General features: G+C 38.2%; 2 protein-coding genes across 10 annotated transcripts in view; one reads left to right on the forward strand and one right to left on the reverse strand.

The window, feature by feature from the left end:
* The first annotated feature begins 353 nt into the window (after positions 1-353).
* LOC113260369 (protein NipSnap homolog 3A-like) lies at positions 354-11,621 on the forward strand. Of its 3 annotated transcripts, XM_026506102.4 has the most exons (7): positions 355-563; positions 3,643-3,853; positions 5,549-5,704; positions 6,927-7,076; positions 8,769-8,797; positions 10,618-10,704; positions 10,798-11,621. In XM_026506102.4, exons 1-7 carry the CDS (start codon positions 471-473, stop codon positions 10,843-10,845), a joined length of 774 nt encoding a protein of 257 aa, XP_026361887.3. In that variant the 5' UTR covers positions 355-470; the 3' UTR covers positions 10,846-11,621. The 3 variants fall into 3 exon arrangements, with proteins under 3 accessions (XP_026361888.2, XP_026361887.3, XP_026361886.3); XM_026506101.4 differs by lacking the exon at positions 8,769-8,797 and having other exon boundaries at positions 359-563; XM_026506103.4 differs by lacking the exons at positions 6,927-7,076; positions 8,769-8,797 and having other exon boundaries at positions 354-563.
* A 3,320-nt stretch (positions 11,622-14,941) lies between these two features.
* LOC113260353 (phospholipid-transporting ATPase ABCA1) overlaps positions 14,942-21,122 on the reverse strand; it is a 125,849-nt gene continuing 119,668 nt past the window's right edge. For all 7 annotated transcript variants that reach the window (XM_044386769.3, XM_044386767.3, XM_026506085.4 and 4 more), the window contains 4 exons: positions 20,723-20,826; positions 19,957-20,049; positions 19,057-19,300; positions 14,942-18,408 (listed from right to left, as the gene is read on the reverse strand). In XM_044386769.3, the coding sequence (XP_044242704.1) occupies positions 18,268-18,408; positions 19,057-19,300; positions 19,957-20,049; positions 20,723-20,826 (582 nt within the window). In that variant the 3' untranslated portion in view covers positions 14,942-18,267. The remainder of the gene's footprint in view (positions 18,409-19,056; positions 19,301-19,956; positions 20,050-20,722; positions 20,827-21,122) is intronic.

Here is a 21,122-nt window from a genome sequence, read left to right on the forward strand (position 1 = left end):
AGTCTTTACGTAAATCACCCCGACTGAAGATTAACCACGGCAAAAACCTCCACGATTTTAAATGCACAGCAATTCGCGTGTACGCATCTTACTCCCTTAAAAGGACAAACACACGCATTCTGCACACGAACTCTTCAGGACTGTGCGCAACAGCGCGTAGAGACGAGGTGATGGGCTCAGAAAAGTGCAACAGGAACGATCTCTGCCTTCAGCCAATCCCAAAGTCCCCTCTGACGTTTGGGTAGGAATGTCTGAATAAACTACCTAGGACCAAAGAGCACGTGCCGCCGAACGCGCCCGGGGCTGGGCCACTGAGGACGCGAGCCGTCGGGGCGGTGCCGCCGCACTTCTCGGCACCAGAGGCGGAGCTGACGCCGCTGAGTCCCGCCCCAGTCTGCGCCGGCCAGTAGTCCAGTCGCTGCTTTCTTCCAGGCCGGTTAACCCGAACGGGAGGAATTTAAAAGTACCGAATGGCTGTCCTTCCCAGTACTCGAAGCCGCGCCATGCTCGCCCTCCGAAGCGGCCTGACTAGGGCTTTCGCTGCGCGGACGCTCGCACCTCAGGTACCGGCCACCGATAAGTGCCCAAGCAGTGCCCTGGGGGAGGGGCTCGCGGCCCCGCGCATGCGCTACCCGACTTGCTCGCCTAGACGCGAGTGCTGCGCATGCGCCCAGCCGGTTCACGCGCCGAGGTTATTCTAGTACCAGTGAGGGTCCCAGACCCGGTACTGAGCTGGGACTTTCTGGGATGCGTGGGTGGGAGGGTGTCACCAGTCGGGGAGGGTGCGCTGGCCAGTGTCGCCTCCCGGCCGGCTCGTGAGCAACCGTCAACAGGACTTCTTTGGCCCAGGTGCCAGGCGGCCCTGAGGACAGTCCTGAAGCTCCGGCTGCTCGGTATTTGCTTCCCAGCCCCGCTGCGTTCGCCAGGTTGGGGCCAGTGCCAGCTGCTTGCTGGTCGAGCCTTTCCTATTGGTTTGTCCTTTGACAAGCCACCGCCCCCTCCAGCCCGAAGGTAGAGGAGAAACGAATAGGTCAACCAGCCGCTGGGGAAAGAACCGGCCTCCCCGCGTTTTAACGAAATGTACACAACTTGGGAGCGTTTTGCAGAGAACCTTAAAGAGGAGGGCAGGGCCCTGGTGGTGGAGCGTCCTGCCCAGCTGCCATCGTGCGGGCGGTGTCCAAGCCACGGGGGGCCAGGAACCTCGTAGCAAACATGATGATAACCTCATTTAATCTTAGATGAGAAATGTACATAATAGATTTTTGTGATTCAACCCTGTCGGGACCTGGCCTATTCTGTGAATCTACAGATTTCTTTGATATGTAGGTTTGCACTTCTTTTCTTGAAGGGTATAAACAGAAGGGGATGAACCAACTCTAGAGACTGACTTTCTGCTGAAGACTGAGGAACCAATGATGGCCCATTCACCCAAGATTAGCAATAGAGTCTTTAATCTTTCCTGATTCTCACTCTACTGGGGCAGGACCAAAAGTTATTCCTTACAACTTTATTCTGAACTTTGATTATTGAACGTCAGCCAGTTCTCATAAGTGAATTGGAAGTCGGTGCTGTGGAAAATTAGCCCTTATTTGGAGGTAAGGGAGCCTAGAACACTCATGAATTCTACTCCGGAATAGTTGTAGTTTCTGCTCTTAAGAAAAATCACCTCCCCCTAAGCATACTCGCTTATCTCACTGCTGTTATCCTTTCTGTGGGCTTCTCCCTCTTACTGTTTATTCTTTGTTTCCAAATACAAATTCCCTTGGGGCGCCTGGGTGGCTCAGTCGTTAAGCGTTAAGCGTCTGCCTTTGGCTCAGGGCGTGATCCCAGTGTTCTGGGATCGAGCCCCGCATTAGGGCCCTTCGCTGGGAGCCTGCTTCTTCCTCTCCCACTCCCCCTGCTTGTGTTCCCTCTCTCGCTGGCTCTCTCTCTCTCTGTCTAATAAATAAATAAATAAATAAATAAATAAATAAAATCTTAAAAAAAAATACAAATTCCCTGAAAAACGACTTAAAAGTAATTGTTATAAATACTACACTGTTCCGTTTTCTGATATATTTTATTTATGCTACTTTTTTTTTTAAGATTTTATTTATTTATTCGACAGAGATAGAGACAGCCAGCGAGAGAAGAAACACAAGCAAGGGGGAGTGGGAGAGGAAGAAGCAGGCTCATGCGGAGGAGCCTGATGTGGGGCTCGATCCCAGAACACTGGGATCATGCCCTGAGCCGAAGGCAGACACTTAACGACTGCGCTACCCAGGCACCCCTATGCTACTTTTTAAACTATAATACTAGGCAGTTGTTTATTTAGATAACATTCTCTTATTAAAATTTGGTTAAAATGACACAAAAAGCATGTCCAGCAAAAATAGAACTATCTGCAATAGTTTTTGGAGGGACTGTTTGCTTCCCAAGTAAGCTTAGACACTTGGGCAGTAGGAACCTAACTGAGAGGACATGAATGGAATGAACTCAAATAGATAATTATAATTATATTATACACAAATGAAATACATAGACAGTTGTGTGTTTTAACCTAAATTATGTCAGATAAAGAAGACTACTGATTTCATTTGACGTACCAGGTAGTCAAATAAGTCCAAAATTTGTCGATAGCTTTGTACCAACTGTTGGTAATTCTAATTAATAAGCTTCATGAAACTAAAATAAAGAAATAAATAAATAAGCTTCATGAAACTGGCACGTGATAACCAAACCTACAGTAAGAAGAATTTGTAAGTGAAAATGCCATAGGACTGTGTGGGTGTGAATGTACACACATGCACACATATATACACAGAAGATAATCTCTGGCAGGGTATTTCCTATCTAAAGTTAAGTTCATTCAGATTTGGAAGACTAAATTAGAAGAAAACTTTATATAGGTAGCATATAACTAATACAGCAAGAACTAATGGTTCTTAAGGGATATTTTCATCAATCTGGTAAAATTGGATGGATTAAATGCCCTTCTTCACATTGCATCTGTAATTAAACCTAGTAATGATTCAGACAATTCTAACTCATTGACTTCTTTCCTTTATAGCGTTCATACAGTCCCCCACCATGTTCTAATGCAGTTGGATAGATTTTATAAGAGTCCATTCCTATCTTTTACCAGTGATCTACTTCTTTGGATTTGGGAAATACTTTGACCTAAATAGCAATTTTTATTTTTAAGAAAAACCTAAAAGGGAGTTTTTCACTAGTAAACAGATTTCCATTTTGCTTGCCAAAACACCTGCATATTTTATAAAGTTCACTTAAATGCATGACTGCAACATTTTTAGTACTAAGAATGGAATATTGGCTAAATAAGGGAAGACATCTGCAAGTTTATTAGAATCCTAGCTGTAGTTGAGTAAAGGACTCTTAAGACCCCAGTGCCTTCTTATGATTAAATTTCATGAAAAAGTGGCTAACAGTGGATCCCTGCTAAGAAACTTATATTCAGCATACTTAAGACTAGTTTTATTTATTGGCATTTCTCTAAACGAATGTCGGAGAGATCACAAAAGAAGTATAAATGTGGATTATGAGTCTAATGTGTGCCCTTTGTTTCTAGATTCATATTTGGTTGTAACAGTATTATAAACCTTACCTTCCCAAAATATTTAAATTTGCCTTATCTCTCTTCAGGTGTACTCATCTTTTGCTACAGGCCCCAGACAATACGATGGAACATTCTATGAATTTCGTACTTATTGCCTTAAGCCCTCAAAGATGAATGAGTTTCTGGAAAATGCTAAGAAATACATGCATCTTCGGACTGCATACTCTGAATTGGTTGGATTCTGGAGTGTAGAGTTTGGAGGTCAAATGAATAAAGTGTTTCATATTTGGAAATATGGTATGATTTTTCCAGCTTCAGGATTCAGTATAGATTTTCATTGTTAAATGTTATCTGGTGCTTAGCTCTCGGATCTAGATTAGTATAAATACCCACAGGTTAAAATAAATTTTTAAAAAGGGAAACAACAAAAAATGAATTCAGTGATTCCTCCTCCCAGTGGTATACCTTTAACAACCCTTTGCCCAAATCCTTATGTTACCATAAATGGGAAAGTATGGCATCTCGTATTCCAAATCATAAAATTGTGAACTAGACTTTATACAATGGTTTGTCATAAAGATGATTTATGAAAAAAATTAAAGCAAGATTGCAAGAGCCCAAGTAGGTTAAGATCATAAGGGAAGGGAGAGTTGTTTTTTCTTATTCTTGAAGCTATGCCTGGATATCAGGATTTTAGTAGAAACAATTCAGGTATGTAGGGACTTTAGAGTAGTAGAGGTTGCTGGGGATGATAGTTAACTTCTAGGCTTCACCCAACTCTGAGATTTAATAATTTGTTATGTTGAGAAAGTAATTTTTGTGTCATTTGTGCATTCCAGGGTTTCAGGAAATTCATTGTCATTGTGCTGTTCTAGGGAAGTAAAGGCAATCAAAGTTCTCCCCATATTAAAGTTGATTGACAGGTTGCACAAATCCCTAGGATGTTTGCTACTCCAGTGTCTAATCCTTGTGAAGTCTACATCAGGACTTGATGAAATCCAGAGAATTTCAATACCTTCATTTAGTGTTTGATCATCAGTGTCAAAGTTAATAGTCATGAAGTACTTTAATATGAAAAGTGTTCATTCCATTTTTAACATGGCCCTAGTTTAGGGGTTTCCCCTATTGCATAGAATAAACTCCATTAAAACACAATTTATGCTTTAATGTGCCACCAGCTGACTCAGATCCCATTAAAAAAATCACTAGTAAAGTCCTGGTATAACTCACTTAAGCTCTAAGTTCCCCAGTATAAACCATAGAAAGCTCCTTTACCATTAGTCTTAATGAGATCCTAGTAGTAAATATAGTACTAGGCCTAAATGTTTAGTAAAGTTTTAAATAACAAACAAGAGAAATAAATACTGGGTAAAAAGAATGGTGATAATAAGAAAGAGAAATAGCCCTCTTTCTTTGGATGCTGTTCAAAGAAGAGGCTTTAAAAGTGCATCTTCCTATCATGTACGTCACATTTAATTCGGAGCGTACCTTGACCTGAACACTCACCACCACCAAAGAAAAAGTCTTTCTCTAAACAGGCACTATAATTTAAATGCCTCAAATAATAAGAATAATTAATATATATTGAGTGCTATCTAGGGGCCAAACACTGCTCAAAACCCCTCTCATGTACTAATTCATTTAATCTTCACAACAACCCTACAGGGAGATACTATATCATTATCCCCATTTCACAGAGTAAGAAATGGGCACAGAAAGATTCAGTAACTTAACCGAAGCCACACAACTACCTACTAAATGAGTCGATAAACCCCACTACATGACATCAGCATTAGCTGTTTACATTTCTACTCCCCTTTTAGACCATAAGAAACTCGAGGACAGATGTCACATCTATTTATGTTGATGGCTCCAGTGATAGAACAGTGTCCTTATTGTGGACTCGAACATTTGCTGAATTGAATGAAATCCAAAAAAAGGTATAGGTGATTTTAATTGTTTTTATTTTTCTTACTCCTTTTTGTCCCCTAGATAATTTTGCTCATCAGACTGAAGTTCGGAAAGCTGTGGCCAAAGATAAGGAATGGCAACAAATCATCGTTCCAAATCTGGCTCTCATAGATGAACAAGAGAATGAGATTACTTACCTCGTGCCATGGTGCAAGTTAGAAAAGCCTGCAAGAGAAGGTAAGTCCTTCCCTCTTAGTTACTTTGAACTTTGATGGAGAAAATGCTAAAGATTTCAAGCTATAAAAACTTAACTTCCAGGGGTGCCTGGGTGGCTTAGTCAGTTGAGTATCCGACTCCCGATCTCAGCTCAGGTCTTGATCCCAGGGTTGTGAATTTGCCCCCCCCCCATTATACAGATGAATGAATTTTAGATCTTTGCATATTAAAACAATGAGCATTGTATGATGAAGGGTTTTTTTTCCAATTTGGAAAAGCTCTTAAAATTGAGGCATAAATATAAAAAGATGACATGGGGAGTAAAGGTTGAAATTAAAAATACCAAACTATGACATCACTGGCTCCATCGTTTGTTCCTATTAGAAATGGAATCCTGTAGGGGGAAATTATATAAACAAGAAGTATTTCCTCTCAAAATTGGAAAGAAGAAGAAATACAGGAGATCAGAAAATGCCTTTTTTTTTTTTTAAAGATTTTATTTATTTATTTGACAGAGAGGGACTTCCAGCAAGAGAGGGAACACAAGCAGGGGGAGTGGGAGAGGAAGAAGCAGGCTCCCAGCAGAGGAGCCTGATGTGGGGCTCGATCCCAGGACTCTGGGATCACGCCCTGAGCCGAAGGTAGACGCCCAACGACTGAGCCACCCAGGCGCCCCGGAAAATGCTTTTCTTATTCATCTTACCTGAGAGTGCAGATTCAAGTAGCTCAAAAATCCTAGTCCTACTATAAATGCTCAATATTTGTTTTATTGACAAAATTTGTAGATTAAAAATATTTCACGGGCACCTGGGTGGCTCAGGTGGTTAAACGTCTGCCTTCAGCTCAGGTCATGATGTTCAAGTCCTGGGATTGAGCCCCACGTCAGCCTCCCAGCTCAGCGGAGAGTCTGCTTTTCCTGACCCTCTGCCTCTCCCCCTGTTTGTGTGCTCTCTCTCTTGAATAAATAAAATCTTTAAAAAAAAGTATTTCAGATAATAGCTTGATATATCTTCCCTTTTTTGTTGTTCTGTATAAGCTTCACAACTGATCCTTAAACTTGGACAAGGACTTTCTAAACATAAAAGCAAGGAAAACTAGTGCCGTAATTCATAAATATGTCTACATAAACATGTACGTGTCCACACCTGAGTATGTAGATCAGCCTTCCAGTGGTACCAGACTAACCTGATTAGAAATTTCTTGAATATCTTTTGTAAAATAATTATTTTTCTCCCTACTCTAGGAGTCTATGAACTGGCTATTTTTCAGATGAAGCCAGGTGGGCCAGCTCTGTGGGGTGATGCATTTAAAAGGGCAATTAATGCCCACGTGGATCTAGGCTACTCAAAACTAGTTGGAGTTTTCCACACAGAATATGGAGCACTCAACAGAGGTACAGTGGTCTATTTCCTCTATGCAACTGCAAAGTATACTGGTTAGCTATTAAGTTTCTTGGGCCCGTTTGTCTCTTTTTTCCATTATGGCATATAGTTAAATTTTTATTGCCAAATTTTTAGGGTTTTTTGTAATTATAAGGGTTGAAAAAAACCCGATTTATATCTTACTTGTTTGGAACGTTAACACCTCATGAAGCTTTTTTCAAATGTTAAAATGCCATGCTTTCCATGACACATCAAAGTGATAAAAAACTGCAAAGAGCCTCAAGAAAATATCTGTTCTTTCATCTTTTTTTCCTCTAAATATACTTTTATGACTTTTTAAAATAACATTACTTGGAGTAGAGAGATTGTCTTGAATGAAAAAGTAGTACATATTTTTACACATATTAAAGAGATGGACATGCCTTAAGAGGGGAAAATATTTGCCCCTACTTAGAGATAATACTGTTAACGTTTTGGTCTTTATATGTCATATATAGATATAGATATAGATATGTCATATGTCATTCATATATATGTGTATGAGTATAAATATATATAAATATATATTTGTGTGCACACATTCATATATATGAGTGACATAGGAATAAGAAAATCAAAATGTCATTTAATATCTATACATGTTAGAAATAATGCATTTGCATGATTAATAATGACCTCTTAACACTTCAGTGTGGGTAAACACAGCATACAGGTAAATATACATGCCTGAATTTATTTATTTACTTTTAAAGTTTATTTATTTAAGTAATCTCTGCACCCAACTTGGGGCTCGAATTCACAACCCTGAGATCAAGAGTCATATGCTCCACCGACTGAGCTAGGCATGTGCCCCCTGAATTTATTTATTTTATTTTTTTAAAGATTTTATTTATTTATTTGACAGAGAGAGAGAGACAGGCAGCAAGAGAGGGAACACAAGCAGGGGGAGTGGGAGAGGAAGAAGCAGGCCCACAGCGGGGAGCCTGATGTGGGGCTCGATCCCAGAACGCCGGGATCACGCCCTGAGCCGAAGGCAGACACTTAACAACTGAGCCACCCAGGCGCCCCATGAATTTATTTTTAAAACATCTATTTGGGGCATTTAACTTTTAAAATTGAAAGTTACTGCAGTTGGAATTTCAGAGAGTGTTTTATAGCAAACTCTTAAAAATGTATGTAAAGTTCATCTGGAAGGATAAATGACTAAGAATAGCTAATAAAATATTTGAAAGACTCATCATATTGATTTCCCTACTTAACTTCCTATTTAATGTCCAGTAGACATCTCAAACTTGACACACTCAAAGCCGAGCTCCTGATCTCTACCCAGAAATTTAACTTCTAGCAATATATCCTAAGAAAATAATCAGAATATAACAGGAAAATGTATTTTTAAGTTGGGAAATATATCAAGAGGAGAAAAACTATGAAAATTAGATGTCTATCGCACACCATATACTAAACTGGAATCCAAATGGATTATAGATTTTAGTGTAGACAAAAAGAAGTCATAGAATTACTAAAATAAAAATAAATGTACAAAATAAAATATAAAAGTTTAATAATATGGATGAGAACTATATTTCTAAGCTAGAGAACAAATGAAGAAACAATGAAGGAAAAAAAAAATCACTTGATGATCTTGTTTTTAAAAGTCTCTATCTTTCTGCATGCCCCAAAACACCATAAATGAATTTCAAAAGCCATAAGAAAAATGAAGATTTCTGCAAAGGTAGGTATACACATGACTACTAAATATATATAAATTAAAGAAGATACAGATTAAGACAATAATGAGATATCATTTTTACCTAATGAAGACATACTTATATAGATACAGTATTTGATAGGTTGGAAAAAATAAGTACTCATATGATGTATAGGGTTCATACTGTGTTAATCTTTTCCCTACCCACAATTTGGCAATATAAATAAAAAGCTTTAATTTTTAAATTATTTTTGCCATTATACTAGGAAATATGCATAAGCGTATAATGTGTTGGGTTATATAGGAAAGAAGTTTGAAAGGATGTAAATGATATTAATGATGATATTAATGTTTAAGTCTTTTTTAAAATGGACATGTATAACTTTTATACGAAAAAAAACTACTGAAAACGTGTACACTTTTTAATCTTAAATTCATTCTCAGCATAGGAGAATAGTAACATGCTGAGTATAAACAGGACATAATTTCTGGAGGACAGTGTATATATAATCTGTACACTGTACATATGGAAGTATATACAAAATACTCTTTGGTTCTCTCAGTTTAAATTTCGGGAGTTCATATTGCGGAAATAATCAGATACAAACTGCCTGGCTTTACATCCCAGCTCCATCACTTACTATCTTTGTGACGTCACATGAGTGAACTTCACCTTAAGGTGCCTTATCTTGCTCATCGATAACATAATGATAATAATACCCTAAGATTATTGTGAAAATTAAATGAGTTAATACATGCACAACTCTTAGAACCAGGCCTGGCATATAGTAAGCACCCAAAAAATGTTAGTAGTAGTTGTCTTTGACATTGTTATTATTATAACTACACGTGCAGCTGCTGCTGCTCTAAGGAAGTTTATGTCAACATTGTTTACAATAAGGAAATGTTGGAAACAATGTGGTTATGACCCTATGTAATGTGTATATAATCTACTTGTAACACACAGATGTACATCATATAGGTCCTGTACCTTATTCAGCATATACACTGTGTGTATATAAATATGTAAACATACAAAAACACGTATGTACATACATATGGAGATACACTAAAACAGAAAAGTGGTTATTTTAGGGTGGTAGGATTAGAAATGATTCCTGCTTTCTGTTTATCTGCATCTTCCAAAATCTCTACAGCTAATGTATATTACCTTGAATTATTAAAAAAATCTCAGTATTTGTAGAACCCTGAAATATTTTGTATAATGTAAATAATCAACAATAAGGGGTTGGGATAAAAAAGTTGTCACAAGAAGGAATTCATACAGTCATTAAAAATTAAGGTTACTGTCATGGAAAATACGCATTATTGATTTTTAAAAACCCTACTAAGCATAATATACAGTAAGACCCTAATCTGACTTTACTCATTTTTTAAAGGAAATACACTAAATATTTGAGGTTTTCTCTGGGTTGTTAAAAATTATGCTTTTGATTTTTTTCTTTGTATCATCAAAATTTTCAGTAGTAAACACTTTTTTTTATAATCTTGCTTTTTTAAAAAATAAAGTAAAACATAGTAGGAAGTCCTAAAACTTGGGTCTAGCCTTGATTGTGTCTTTAGTGGTGTTACTTACTTTTTCTTTCCAGCCTTCCTTTTCTTCATCTATAATGATGAATTAATTTATAATCCCAAATCTCTGACCCCCTTGGAAATCTTACTACTAGCTAATCTTACTACTACTAACATACTTAATTTTACCTTTTGGATATTCACCATTTTGATTTAAAGAACAAGACTTAATGTTTCTGATTAATTTTTCTGTATTTCTTACTTGTAGTAACGCATAGTCTTTAGAAGCTATTTTTGGTTTATTTCTGCAGTTCATGTTCTTTGGTGGAATGAGAGTGCAGACAGTCGTGCAGCTGGGAGACATCAGTCTCACGAGGATCCCAGGGTTGTGGCGGCTGGTAAGCTATTTCACTAGGCATGAAGTATTTATACAACAAATTTGATTCAGCCAATAACTTTATATGTCTTTTTATGAAATTTTTTTTTTCCAGTTCGGGAGAGTGTCAATTACCTCGTGTCTCAGCAGAATATGTTTCTGATTCCAACACCATTTTCACCTTTGAAATAGTTTTCCACTGAAATACAAAGCATTGCATTAACTGCTATAAGATGTGCCTTCTAATGGTGCTTAAATTCTCCTGAGAGATTCTCACTTGTCTTTAAAGAAGGTGGTAAGTTAATTTTCTGTGTCTCTGCACTTCTAAAGCCACCTCTATCCTTCCTTCCTCTGTTTCCTCTCCACCTCAGGAAACAGTTCTGTTCATTTTCCCCATGGCATTTCAGTGTCTGTTACACATTAGAAATAGTTGCTACTACTTGATGATCTTGATTTTTCATTGGTTTCAGAATATCTCTTGTATTCTGTTTTGACAACCCTCTGCTTTTATAGCATTTTCTTCTATTCAAATGATTTTACAATTTGTACCTGATATTTTAAAATTATATATAATGTCTATCTTTTCATGGCTCTTTTTTCTGAGATTTAAATTTTTCTTTCATTCAGTAAAGTTTTGTGATCAAATGGGATTCTAAGACCAAATGTATTTCTTTACCTCGGCAAAGTACAGTGTCACCTGTGTCATCTGTATTAATTATGGTTTTCATATTAATTATGAGTCAAACTTAGAAGATAATGTAATTAGGTCTCTGCTAAAAACTTCAGAAGACTTGTTTTATGTGCTGAAATGTGTTCATTTATAGTTAATTTTTGTTCGTTTTGGCTCACTAACAAAGATACTTGGGACAGCTATTTGTTTTAAAGAGATTTTTATGGTTACAAGAACTGTTTCCTGAATAAAAGCCTACATACCCATTCTGCAGGTTTTTTTATTTGTGGTTTTTTTTATACTGTCTTCTCTAGAGCCGTTACTGTGTTGCTATAGGGTAGTGACACAGTAATAATTTAACAACTTTATTGTAAATGTTAAGTTACATCAAGAAGATAACGTAATAATAATCCCAGAAAGTTTTCAGTACCACCACAGATCCTAGGGCTTTTCTTGAAACACCTGTAATTTCCATTTTAGTTGAGTGCATCTGCCTTCTAAAACTAGGTTTGGATGGGGCGCCTGGGTGGCACAGCGGTTAAGCGTCTGCCTTCGGCTCAGGGCGTGATCCTGGTGTTATGGGATCGAGCCCCACGTCAGTCTCCTCCGCTGTGAGTCTGCTTCTTCCTCTCCCACTCCCCCTGCCTGTGTTCCCTCTCTCGCTGGCTGTCTCTGTCAAATAAATAAATAAAATCTTTAAAAAATAAATAAATAAATAAATAAATAAATAAATAAAAAAAACTAGGTTTGGTACTTCTGAGCTCTCTTGATAGTCTATATTTAGAGCTGTATTATTTTGTGTTCTTAAACATATTGTGAGTATAAAAATAGTAAATCAAGAATTAGCTGTCTTAAGGGAAACTTGGAAAACAAAGTACAGTGTGAGAGTCCGGATAGAAGAAATATCTAAAGGATTAAAAAAAAAAACCACCCAAAAATTGAAAGGTGAGATAGGTGCAGCCTATGCTATAACAGACAAAAATCCAAACGAAGCCTTTGTGATCCAGCTATTGTCATGTTTTCTGCTCCACCGGAAAGCAGAGCTCTCGGGAGAGTTACGTATATTCCCCATCTTTACCTCTTACTCCTCCCTCAACCTGATACTTGTCAGTCTACTGAAATGACTCTTTTCAAGGTCACCAAGGACCTCTGTCTTACCAAATTCAATCGTTTTCTCTGCCTTTACCTTGCTTATCTTCTCAGCAGTGCTGGACACAACTGACCACGTCTGCCTTCCTAAAACCCCTGATTCTGAGCTCCAATATATGGCATCATACTCAAATTTTCCTCCTCCACTGGCCAGTCCCTCTCTTCCCTTTGCTGGCTTCTCCTCTAAATGTGGGTAGGATCTCAGGGCTCAGGAATGTTCTCTATCTTCATTCTCTCTAGGTTAGCCCATTTAGCCCGAAGGCTTAAATACCATCTATGTACTGATGACTCACACGTTTTTATCTTCTTTCGCATCATTGTTGCTGAGCACCAGACTGAAGTATCAATGGCCTTTTAACACAACCATTGATGTAGTTTGGGTCACTAACTAGAAGTCACCTTGATAGCTCTTTCCCTCAACCCCTACATGGAGCTTGTCGGCAGTTCCTGTTGGCTCTGTCTCTAAAATAGATCCTGAACATTATTATTCCTCTCTATGTCTGTTGCTACACCCTTGCCCAATCCACCAACATCTCTTACTCTCTCTACTGTCCCTTCTCCCCATACAGCCGGCATTCTTTCTGAAACAGTGATTACATCATCAAACCACTACCTTGTTTAAAACTCTCCAGTGGCTCCTCATGGCACTAACAATGAAATCCAGATACCTTACCATGGCCTGCGAAGCCCTACAGGTTCTGGTTTCTGCCCCTTACACCACTCCAGAGACACTGGAATTCTCTCCCTCCTTCCCCAACCTACCAAGCTGTTTCCCACTTGGGGCTTTTGCACCAGATGTTCTTTCTTCCAGGAACGTTCTCTCTGCCCACCTTCAAATATTGGCTCCTGCTTATTTGATCAGATCTGAGCTCAAATGTCACTCCTCAGATGGCCGACTCTGACTCGTCTCCATCATTATCTCATTACCACGGTTCATTTTCTTCTTAGCACTTACTGCGGTCTCAGTTTATTATGTGTTTGTCTGCACATCCATTGTGAATGCGAGTATGATTTCGCCACTGAAATTTAAGTTCATTAGAGCAGGACTTCGGTCTTCAACACTGCATCCCCAGAACCTAGAAAAGTATATGGCACACAACAGAGTTCAATAAATATTTAAATTATCGTACGAGGATGCCAGACAGATTGTACAAGGGCATTTGTAACTGATACTCAACTGCACCCGAAAGAACCCTCTGCCACTCTAGTAGCAGCTTAACTTTTAACAAGTTCTTCATCCGCTGGGCCACAGTTTACTCCCACCTCAAATGGTACTGCTAACCTCTCAGGGGAGATAGTTAATTGGGGATTAAATGAAATGCCTGACCCCACAGTAGAACACTTGAAAAAGGTAGCTAATTTTCCCTTCTACTTTTTCATATTTCATATATGCATTAACATTTCAAAGGTTCCAAGGTTTTTTTGAGCCTACAAATGTTTATATAGGCTCTTATCTAGATAGAAGAAGGTTTTCCTCCAGACTCATGGGTGACTTACATGATTATCTAAATTACTTGCCTTTTCATCTTTCAGTAGCTTTCTTCTCTCGATTGTCATTTTCACAAAGAAACAGTTTTCCATCATTTCATTGAAGTCGCTGTAATGTGAACTTTAAGAGGGAAAAACACAGCTGCGATGCTGACCCCTAGTGGTCAAGGAGGCTCACTCACAAACGGAGATCCTTCCTCCTCACACAGTGGGATGCGCGCCTTAGCAGAAGACCACTCGTACCTGTTGTCAGGGCCGTTAGAGGAGGCCCCACACAGGAGCCGCGACTCTGCTGTGCTGCGTACGAGGGGCTGTTTGATGGAGGTTCTTCGAGATAAGCAGACAGCCTTCCCGAGACGAGACTTTGCTAGTGAGCTATGAAACTCACGTCCACACGTCTCAGCACAGCCCCACATAACCCTGGCTTTGGACTGCACGGCACTTTTTACAGGAGAAAGGGAAGGCACCTCCGATGTTCCTCTACTTCTTCCATTTTTCCTGCATGCTCACCGAGGCCACCACGCCCAGCACACCTTGCCGATACACTTGCCACACTCTGTCCTTGTATTTTCAGTTGAACAAACAAAAGACATCTGAAGGCGGCCTTTGTAGCTTCAATACCAAATAAAACTGAGGTTTTTATCAACAGACTTAGCTAGAGTATTTTCAGAGATCTCTACAGCTTCAAAATCATAAGCTGAATACATTTTACCTAAAAACCTCTTTAACTTAATATTATTTACTGTCTTAACTGAATTATGAAAGTGTAAACACCCTTTATCTCCAAGTATTGCCCTCAGTTCTTTTTTGTAACAGGACACTTAGCCTTCTCTAAAATTTCTACTCTTGAGTCAAAGGGCTTCCCACTACAAGTGGATGCTTCTTACTTTCCTAATGGCTTTACAAGCTTTAACAGTAGGTGGTGCTATGAATGCACAGAAATAAATTTGCATAGAACGGCAGAACTGTCACAGCTTTATTTTGTGACCCATTACAACATAGAAATATGCCTTTTTTAATACTTCATATAAAGTTATTGACATACAAAATTTTTTTTCTTTTTTTTCCTTTTAATGAAAATGATTTAACTTAGAAATCTATTGTGAAACTTTTGTCTAGTTTTGCAATTCTCAGATATTCCAGTGCAAAAATAGATCCCATTAGAGACAGCATAAAGTGCTTGGAATGAAGAGCCAATGATAAAGAAAAAGCACAAAAACATAGCTTCATCTTAGGGTATAAGAAGAGAGAATACTTAACCCTTATGGAAATAGAAACATTCTACAAAAGGGATGCAACAATTTTGAAGAGAATTAGAGCTATATTACTATAGTACTCTATTATTACTAGTAAATAGTAACAAGGGTACAAATTAATTTCTCAGTATCAAAGTGGTTCTGTATTATATATGACACATGGCTCTTTGGGAAAAAAAATTTACCTGATATATACAACCACGAGAAGAAAACAGACAAATCCCTTTAGTCAATGATTACAGTGGATGAAAGATGTGCAACATTTAATTGCCACAATGCACACGCTTTCAGTACAGATATTAAAATACAGTAGTTTGAGGTTTGGCTGTTTTTTTAACAATGAGCTGTGCTGGATGTTTATGTATAAAGGGCTTTGTGATTGTTTTCTTTTGTATTTTTCATATTCACAGTTGTTAATTAAGTTTCCAAGGTGTTCAACAGAAGCAAAAGCAGCAACCTTTGAACACTTTTTTTTTTTGAAAATATTTGAAACTCACATACTTACATTTCCACAGGGAATATACAGAAATTTCACTTGAGAGTAGGTAAAAATTTCTACTATAATTAGGTTTACACAGAAAAATGTAAAAGATTACTATCTGGATAGTCTAAAAAGTAACAATGAAGTCAGTGTGTAGCTATAGATTGTTTCTAGCTTCAGAAGAGATCCTTGTAAATCTATATTGAAATTTTTTTCTTTTTCAAAACAGTTCACAGTGTCTTTTGATCTTTTTAAATATGGCCTTGAAGTCAGAGTAATTAAAGCCAGGAGCTGCTCACTGATTTAATAAAATAGAGAATTAGAACATGATTCTAAGTGAAATGGGAAAACTAACAAAAGTTGGATTTTGAAAAATATTAAATAAGCAGAAACTAAATTACTCTGTGAATTTTATATCATTAAAGATACCACAAAATCTAATGACCTCATCATGCCAACAGTTACTGGAAATGGGCCTTCATTACTCGTTTATTATTTTAGAAAATATTGGCATTAATTTCTAAGTCATTTTCTTTTTCCAAACAAGTTATGTGATAACATTCTGTAAATTTTTAAAAATATAGATTTGAAATAGATCTGAAATCTTACACCTTTAGAGTTACTATTTAAATTCTAGAAAAAGATATTAGTAATGACATTGAGAGATGGCTTGAATTTCAGCTAATAGTACTTCCCTCGTATTTTTGTTATCTCAAGACAGATCACATTAAGCATTAGTGAAATAATATTTTTGTAAGTGTTTATTGACTAAAAAAATAAGACTGGGTTAGAAGAGTCAAATATATTTCATGTGGGGGCATTGGCTCTTTTTATTTTTTTCATGAGAATTTCAGGACTGAAGATATGAAAAATTTGAGATTGTCAGAATGGGCTAAGATCTTCAAAGCCAAGTATTTGACAGTACCAAATATACCATAAGCACAAGTTGTGTTATTCAAAAAGTTTTGAAGTTAGTGATCTTTTTTGTGAAAGTATTCATCGTTTAATATTGTGACCCTTATGACAAACTTTTTTGGCTTTTGCACTGTTGCTATTTAAAAAAAAAAAAAAAAAAAAAAAAAAAAAAAAGGCTTCCCAGCATTCTTTCACTGGGATCCCACAACCACAACAACAAAACAACCTATATTTGTAAACCTGTTAGCTGAATAACATGGCACAGGATATCTACTGAGACTTAATTTCTCCCCACCCACATCCATACATATTCAATTCAGCTAAAATATACACTCAAAAAATACTTGATTAACCAACTGAGATTAAGAGTATTTTAAGTGATCTTAAACTCAAATAAAATGTTGTTATGAGATCTCGACCACCACATTGTTTTCCGGTCACCAGGCACTAGTCAGAGGATCCATCTGCAAGCTTCCGTGAGAAATAAAGCTGGTGAAGCAGTGCGGCCTTACTCCTCCACACCATGGGCTTCTACAAAGAGGCCATTCCAAGGATTCACAAGTCACTGACAGAACTTAAGATTTCAAACAACATTAAAAGTACAAAGATTTTTGTCAAAATACAACTCCATCCTTCAATATTCTAGATTACTTTTAAAAAGCCAGAAATAACACTACACTCATGTCAAACAGGAAGATCTTGAGATGCAATGTACCGTGTTAGCAGACAACCAGGACACAGGCCTCCCTAGGTTTGATTAAGCCCTCTCTTGAATCCCATGACCTGGCCTCAGCAGCTGGCAGCCTCAACAGTTTGGCGGCTCTTTGTGCTTACCAGGATCCAAGTATATTTAAAGAGTCCCAGAAAAAAATGGCCCTGGAGACCCATGGCTCCAAGCAAGGGACAACCTAAAAATGGAACCAAGTCCACCTGTCTTGAGCCACCCACACTTTCACATTAGGGCCCCACCAGAGCAGCTCATCAAAGAGGGAAACAATGCAGGGCTTTCCCCGTCCAGGGCACCATTTTGTCAACTGATAACGATGCTGACGGACTCTGAAGCAGAACAGCTATTGCAAAAGTGTGCATGACACACCACGGTCCTTCAGGCTTTCTGAGCGACTTGGCACTAGTAATTCTAGCACACTCATTGCCAGCAATGGATGTGTCGCCGGGAAACCAGTCTCCTGGCATGGCACGGCTTAATGAATGAAGATGTACAAGCTTTTTGATTTTGATAAATAATCACTGGCCATGATTACTTGATTAATTATTGTTGCAACCCCAGTGAGAATACAAAGGAACAACAACAAAAAAAAAGCGTGATTTCAAACCCATTTGTCCACTGGGTTTCATACTAGAGTTTCACATAGGTCTAAGGTAATAAACTAAATTCAAGTCTTTTTCACTTGAGAGCCATACGAGACATAGGCTACAAAGGCACTGCCCCTGTAATGGAATTTTGTTTTCATTGCATTGAATTGCATTGCATTGAATAGTAGCAGTACAGTATCCAGTTTACTTCTTCCCACAAAAACGTCCAGCTCTTGCTTTTGGAACACTTCACATGGTGCAAAGGAAGGGCTCGTTCTCCTTTCTTTTAGTCACCTGTATGAACAGTCTTCTTCATACATAACTTTCTTTCACTTTCTCATCCTGGAGAAAAGATGTGAGAACTGCAACATCGACTACTGTCTGGTTTTTGTGTAATGACAAGTCCTTTAAGTGGTCATCATCACTTTGGTCCTTGGCGAAGTTTACAAATACCTGTCAGAAGAAAGATGGACCTTTATTAATACCTCTCTACTTGCTCTTTCTTTATTCTGGTTGCATTTTTCACCATGTGGAGATTAAGTCAAGGAGGAGAATACGAGCTTGCCTAAGTAGATCAAGAAACTGTTGTGTGAGGGAGAGGGGATACTTGGAAAAGCATCTGCCATTTAAAAACTGAGCTTCTCTACTGCCCCTCAAATTACCAACTGCTCAGTCATCTAGTTTGATTCATACAGGCCTGATTAAAAGGGAAGAGAGACAAAACTAACATTTACTGAATAACTACCAAGTGCCAGAATCCGGTTGGTACCTGATGTTATCCAATTTAAATGGGACAAGACACCTGGGGAAATGTCTGGCATGTGGTAGGTACTCAGAAAATGATAGTTACTGTGCTTATTATTATACCCTATTCTCACAATAACCCTCTAAAGTAGATAGACTCATTTCCCTTTACATGTCCACAGTGGTTTAGTAAAAAGCATAGCTTGTGGTAAATCAGAAATTCAAGCTCAGTCAGTCAAAAGTGCTCTAGCCTCAACAGTTTGGCGGCTCATAATGCGACCCATAATGGGAGTGGGGGAGAGGGATCAGGAATCTTCACCCTGAAAAGTCAATCTGGTTTTGACATTCAATGCTTACTTGGTCAAGTGTTGTCTGAGAAACAGAGTAGTCTTCTATGTGGAGTCTCTTCTTGCTCTGGGAAAGGATGCTGAATATCCTGGCCAGAGAGGACAGTGAGGATGGAAGCTGGTACTGTAGCATGTTCCGGTGCTTCTCCTTGAGGACACTGCCTGGAAAGGCAAGTCCAAAGAACTCCTGCACAGGCTTCAGGTCAGGGTTGGACCCTGCTATTCGTACCACGATTGTATAACCATCCCCAAATCTGAAAGCAGAAAAAACAAAAAACCAATGAAAGATCCCCAGGAAACTTTTCAAAATAATATGTAGCCCTACCCCACTGGTGCTGTGAAAAAGGAAGCTCCCCAACAGACCCAGACATGAGGGTCTGAGGGAAGGAACCGGTTACCATTTACTGAGCATCTGTTCTAGGTGACGGGCCATGCTGTGTGCCTCAGACGCATGATTCCACTGAATCCTCCCCTGGCCACATGAAGTCTGACAGATGTTACAGAGAAACTGAAGCCCAGGGAGTTAGCCACTTGCCCAAGATACAGAGCTCTTAAGTGGCAGGGCCACAATGTAGACTCATTTGTGTTTGACTCCAAAGCCTATACGCTCTAACCACACTGACGTGTGTCAAATTCCCCATTCCATTTGTTTAGCAAAGCCAGAGTGCAGATACTCCAGGATACAGACTCTCAGAAAAGTTAAGTTATTTGTCCAAGGGCACACACCAGGAAAAGGTAAAGAGAGAATTCAAATGAAGCTCTGTTCGACTTCAAAGCCCTCATTTTTTCCACTATACCATTTTGTTCAGTTTGTTTGCCTGTAATTTGGAGCCACCATTTATATGCTCACAAAAAGAATAAACACAAGTGTTCTCAGTAGATGTTATCCCAAAGAAATTATCTTGGTTACCTATTTTTCAGATGTTGGACACTGCCAAGACACCTGAACCTCCCATTGACCATAATTGCCATCCTAGTGCAAAGAGCTTCACATTCTTCCATACTGTGGGAAAACAGAGATTTTTGTTTTAGAAAGATGTTCCTCGAACCATCCGAACATCATATGACATCTGGAATTTCAAGGAAATAGGTTCCCAGCTTCCTAGGGCATAATTGCCTCCTATTAAAAAAACACGAAGTTGTAGGGATAACGCTGTTACTGCCGTGCTGTTTACACTTGTAAAAAAAAAAAAAAAGTTGGAAACAGTCCAGATATCTACAAAAAAGAGGAACAGTTAAATAAATTAGGGTATTTCCTATTGGAATACTGTGTACTCAGAGCTATAAGAAATGATGACACATCGAAATGTACTGACTTGAAATAATGTTCACAAAATATTAAGTGATGTAATGTTCCATGATTCATTACATCAATAACTAAGGATATACTGTATGGTGACTAACATAATAAAAATGATTATAAAAAATACTAAGTGAAAAAGAACAGTATATGTACAAAACTTGCATTTTTGCTTGTAAAAATAGATTTGCACAGAAAAACTGCAAAGATATACAGCCCAATGACAGCAATGGTTGTCTGCTAGCATTTCAGGTTGATTATCACTTTTTATCTTTGCCTTTCTATATTTTTTAATTTTTATACAATGATCACATTACTACTTGGAAAATCTTAAATATACACAACACAGATGCCAAGCCAAGTCTCCACTACTGACCTGTGAGATGTAAGCACTACTGATCTGCCTTCCTTGACAATACTTAGGGCACAATTCCACAAGAATCGCCGGGCTTTGGGGTCCATGCCTGTGGTAGGTTCATCCTGTAATTAGAATAAAATAAGTCCTATTATTTGTTGAAAACACATCAAATTTAGATTTGTTTTTAAATGCAGAAGCATCTTTGAAATAGCCTAAATTTCAACTTACCATTCTGGTTATTTCTTGACAGACCAAAGAACCAGACCTCAACTGAATACTTGTTTGTAACCAGTTCACTCTTACCAGTGTGTCACTGAAGTAGGAAACTCACATTTTTTATAAAATTAAATTTCTCCAAATGAATAGAAAGGGAAAGGAAAAAGCTATTTAGTTCCAATCATCTTTTCATGACTGACAA

This window comes from Ursus arctos, unplaced genomic scaffold, assembly GCF_023065955.2.
Source record: "Ursus arctos isolate Adak ecotype North America unplaced genomic scaffold, UrsArc2.0 scaffold_18, whole genome shotgun sequence".
NCBI lineage: Eukaryota > Metazoa > Chordata > Mammalia > Carnivora > Ursidae > Ursus > Ursus arctos.

Excerpts from the sequence above, each read along its gene's own strand:
- LOC113260369 (XM_026506102.4), top strand. The coding sequence starts at position 471 with ATGGCTGTCCTTCCCAGTACTCGAAGCCGCGCCATGCTCGCCCTCCGA. Across the intron at positions 7,077-8,768 it reads ATATGGAGCACTCAACAGAG|CCATAAGAAAAATGAAGATT; the intron begins GTACAGTGGTCT and ends GAATTTCAAAAG. Across the intron at positions 10,705-10,797 it reads TCCCAGGGTTGTGGCGGCTG|TTCGGGAGAGTGTCAATTAC; the intron begins GTAAGCTATTTC and ends TTTTTTTTCCAG.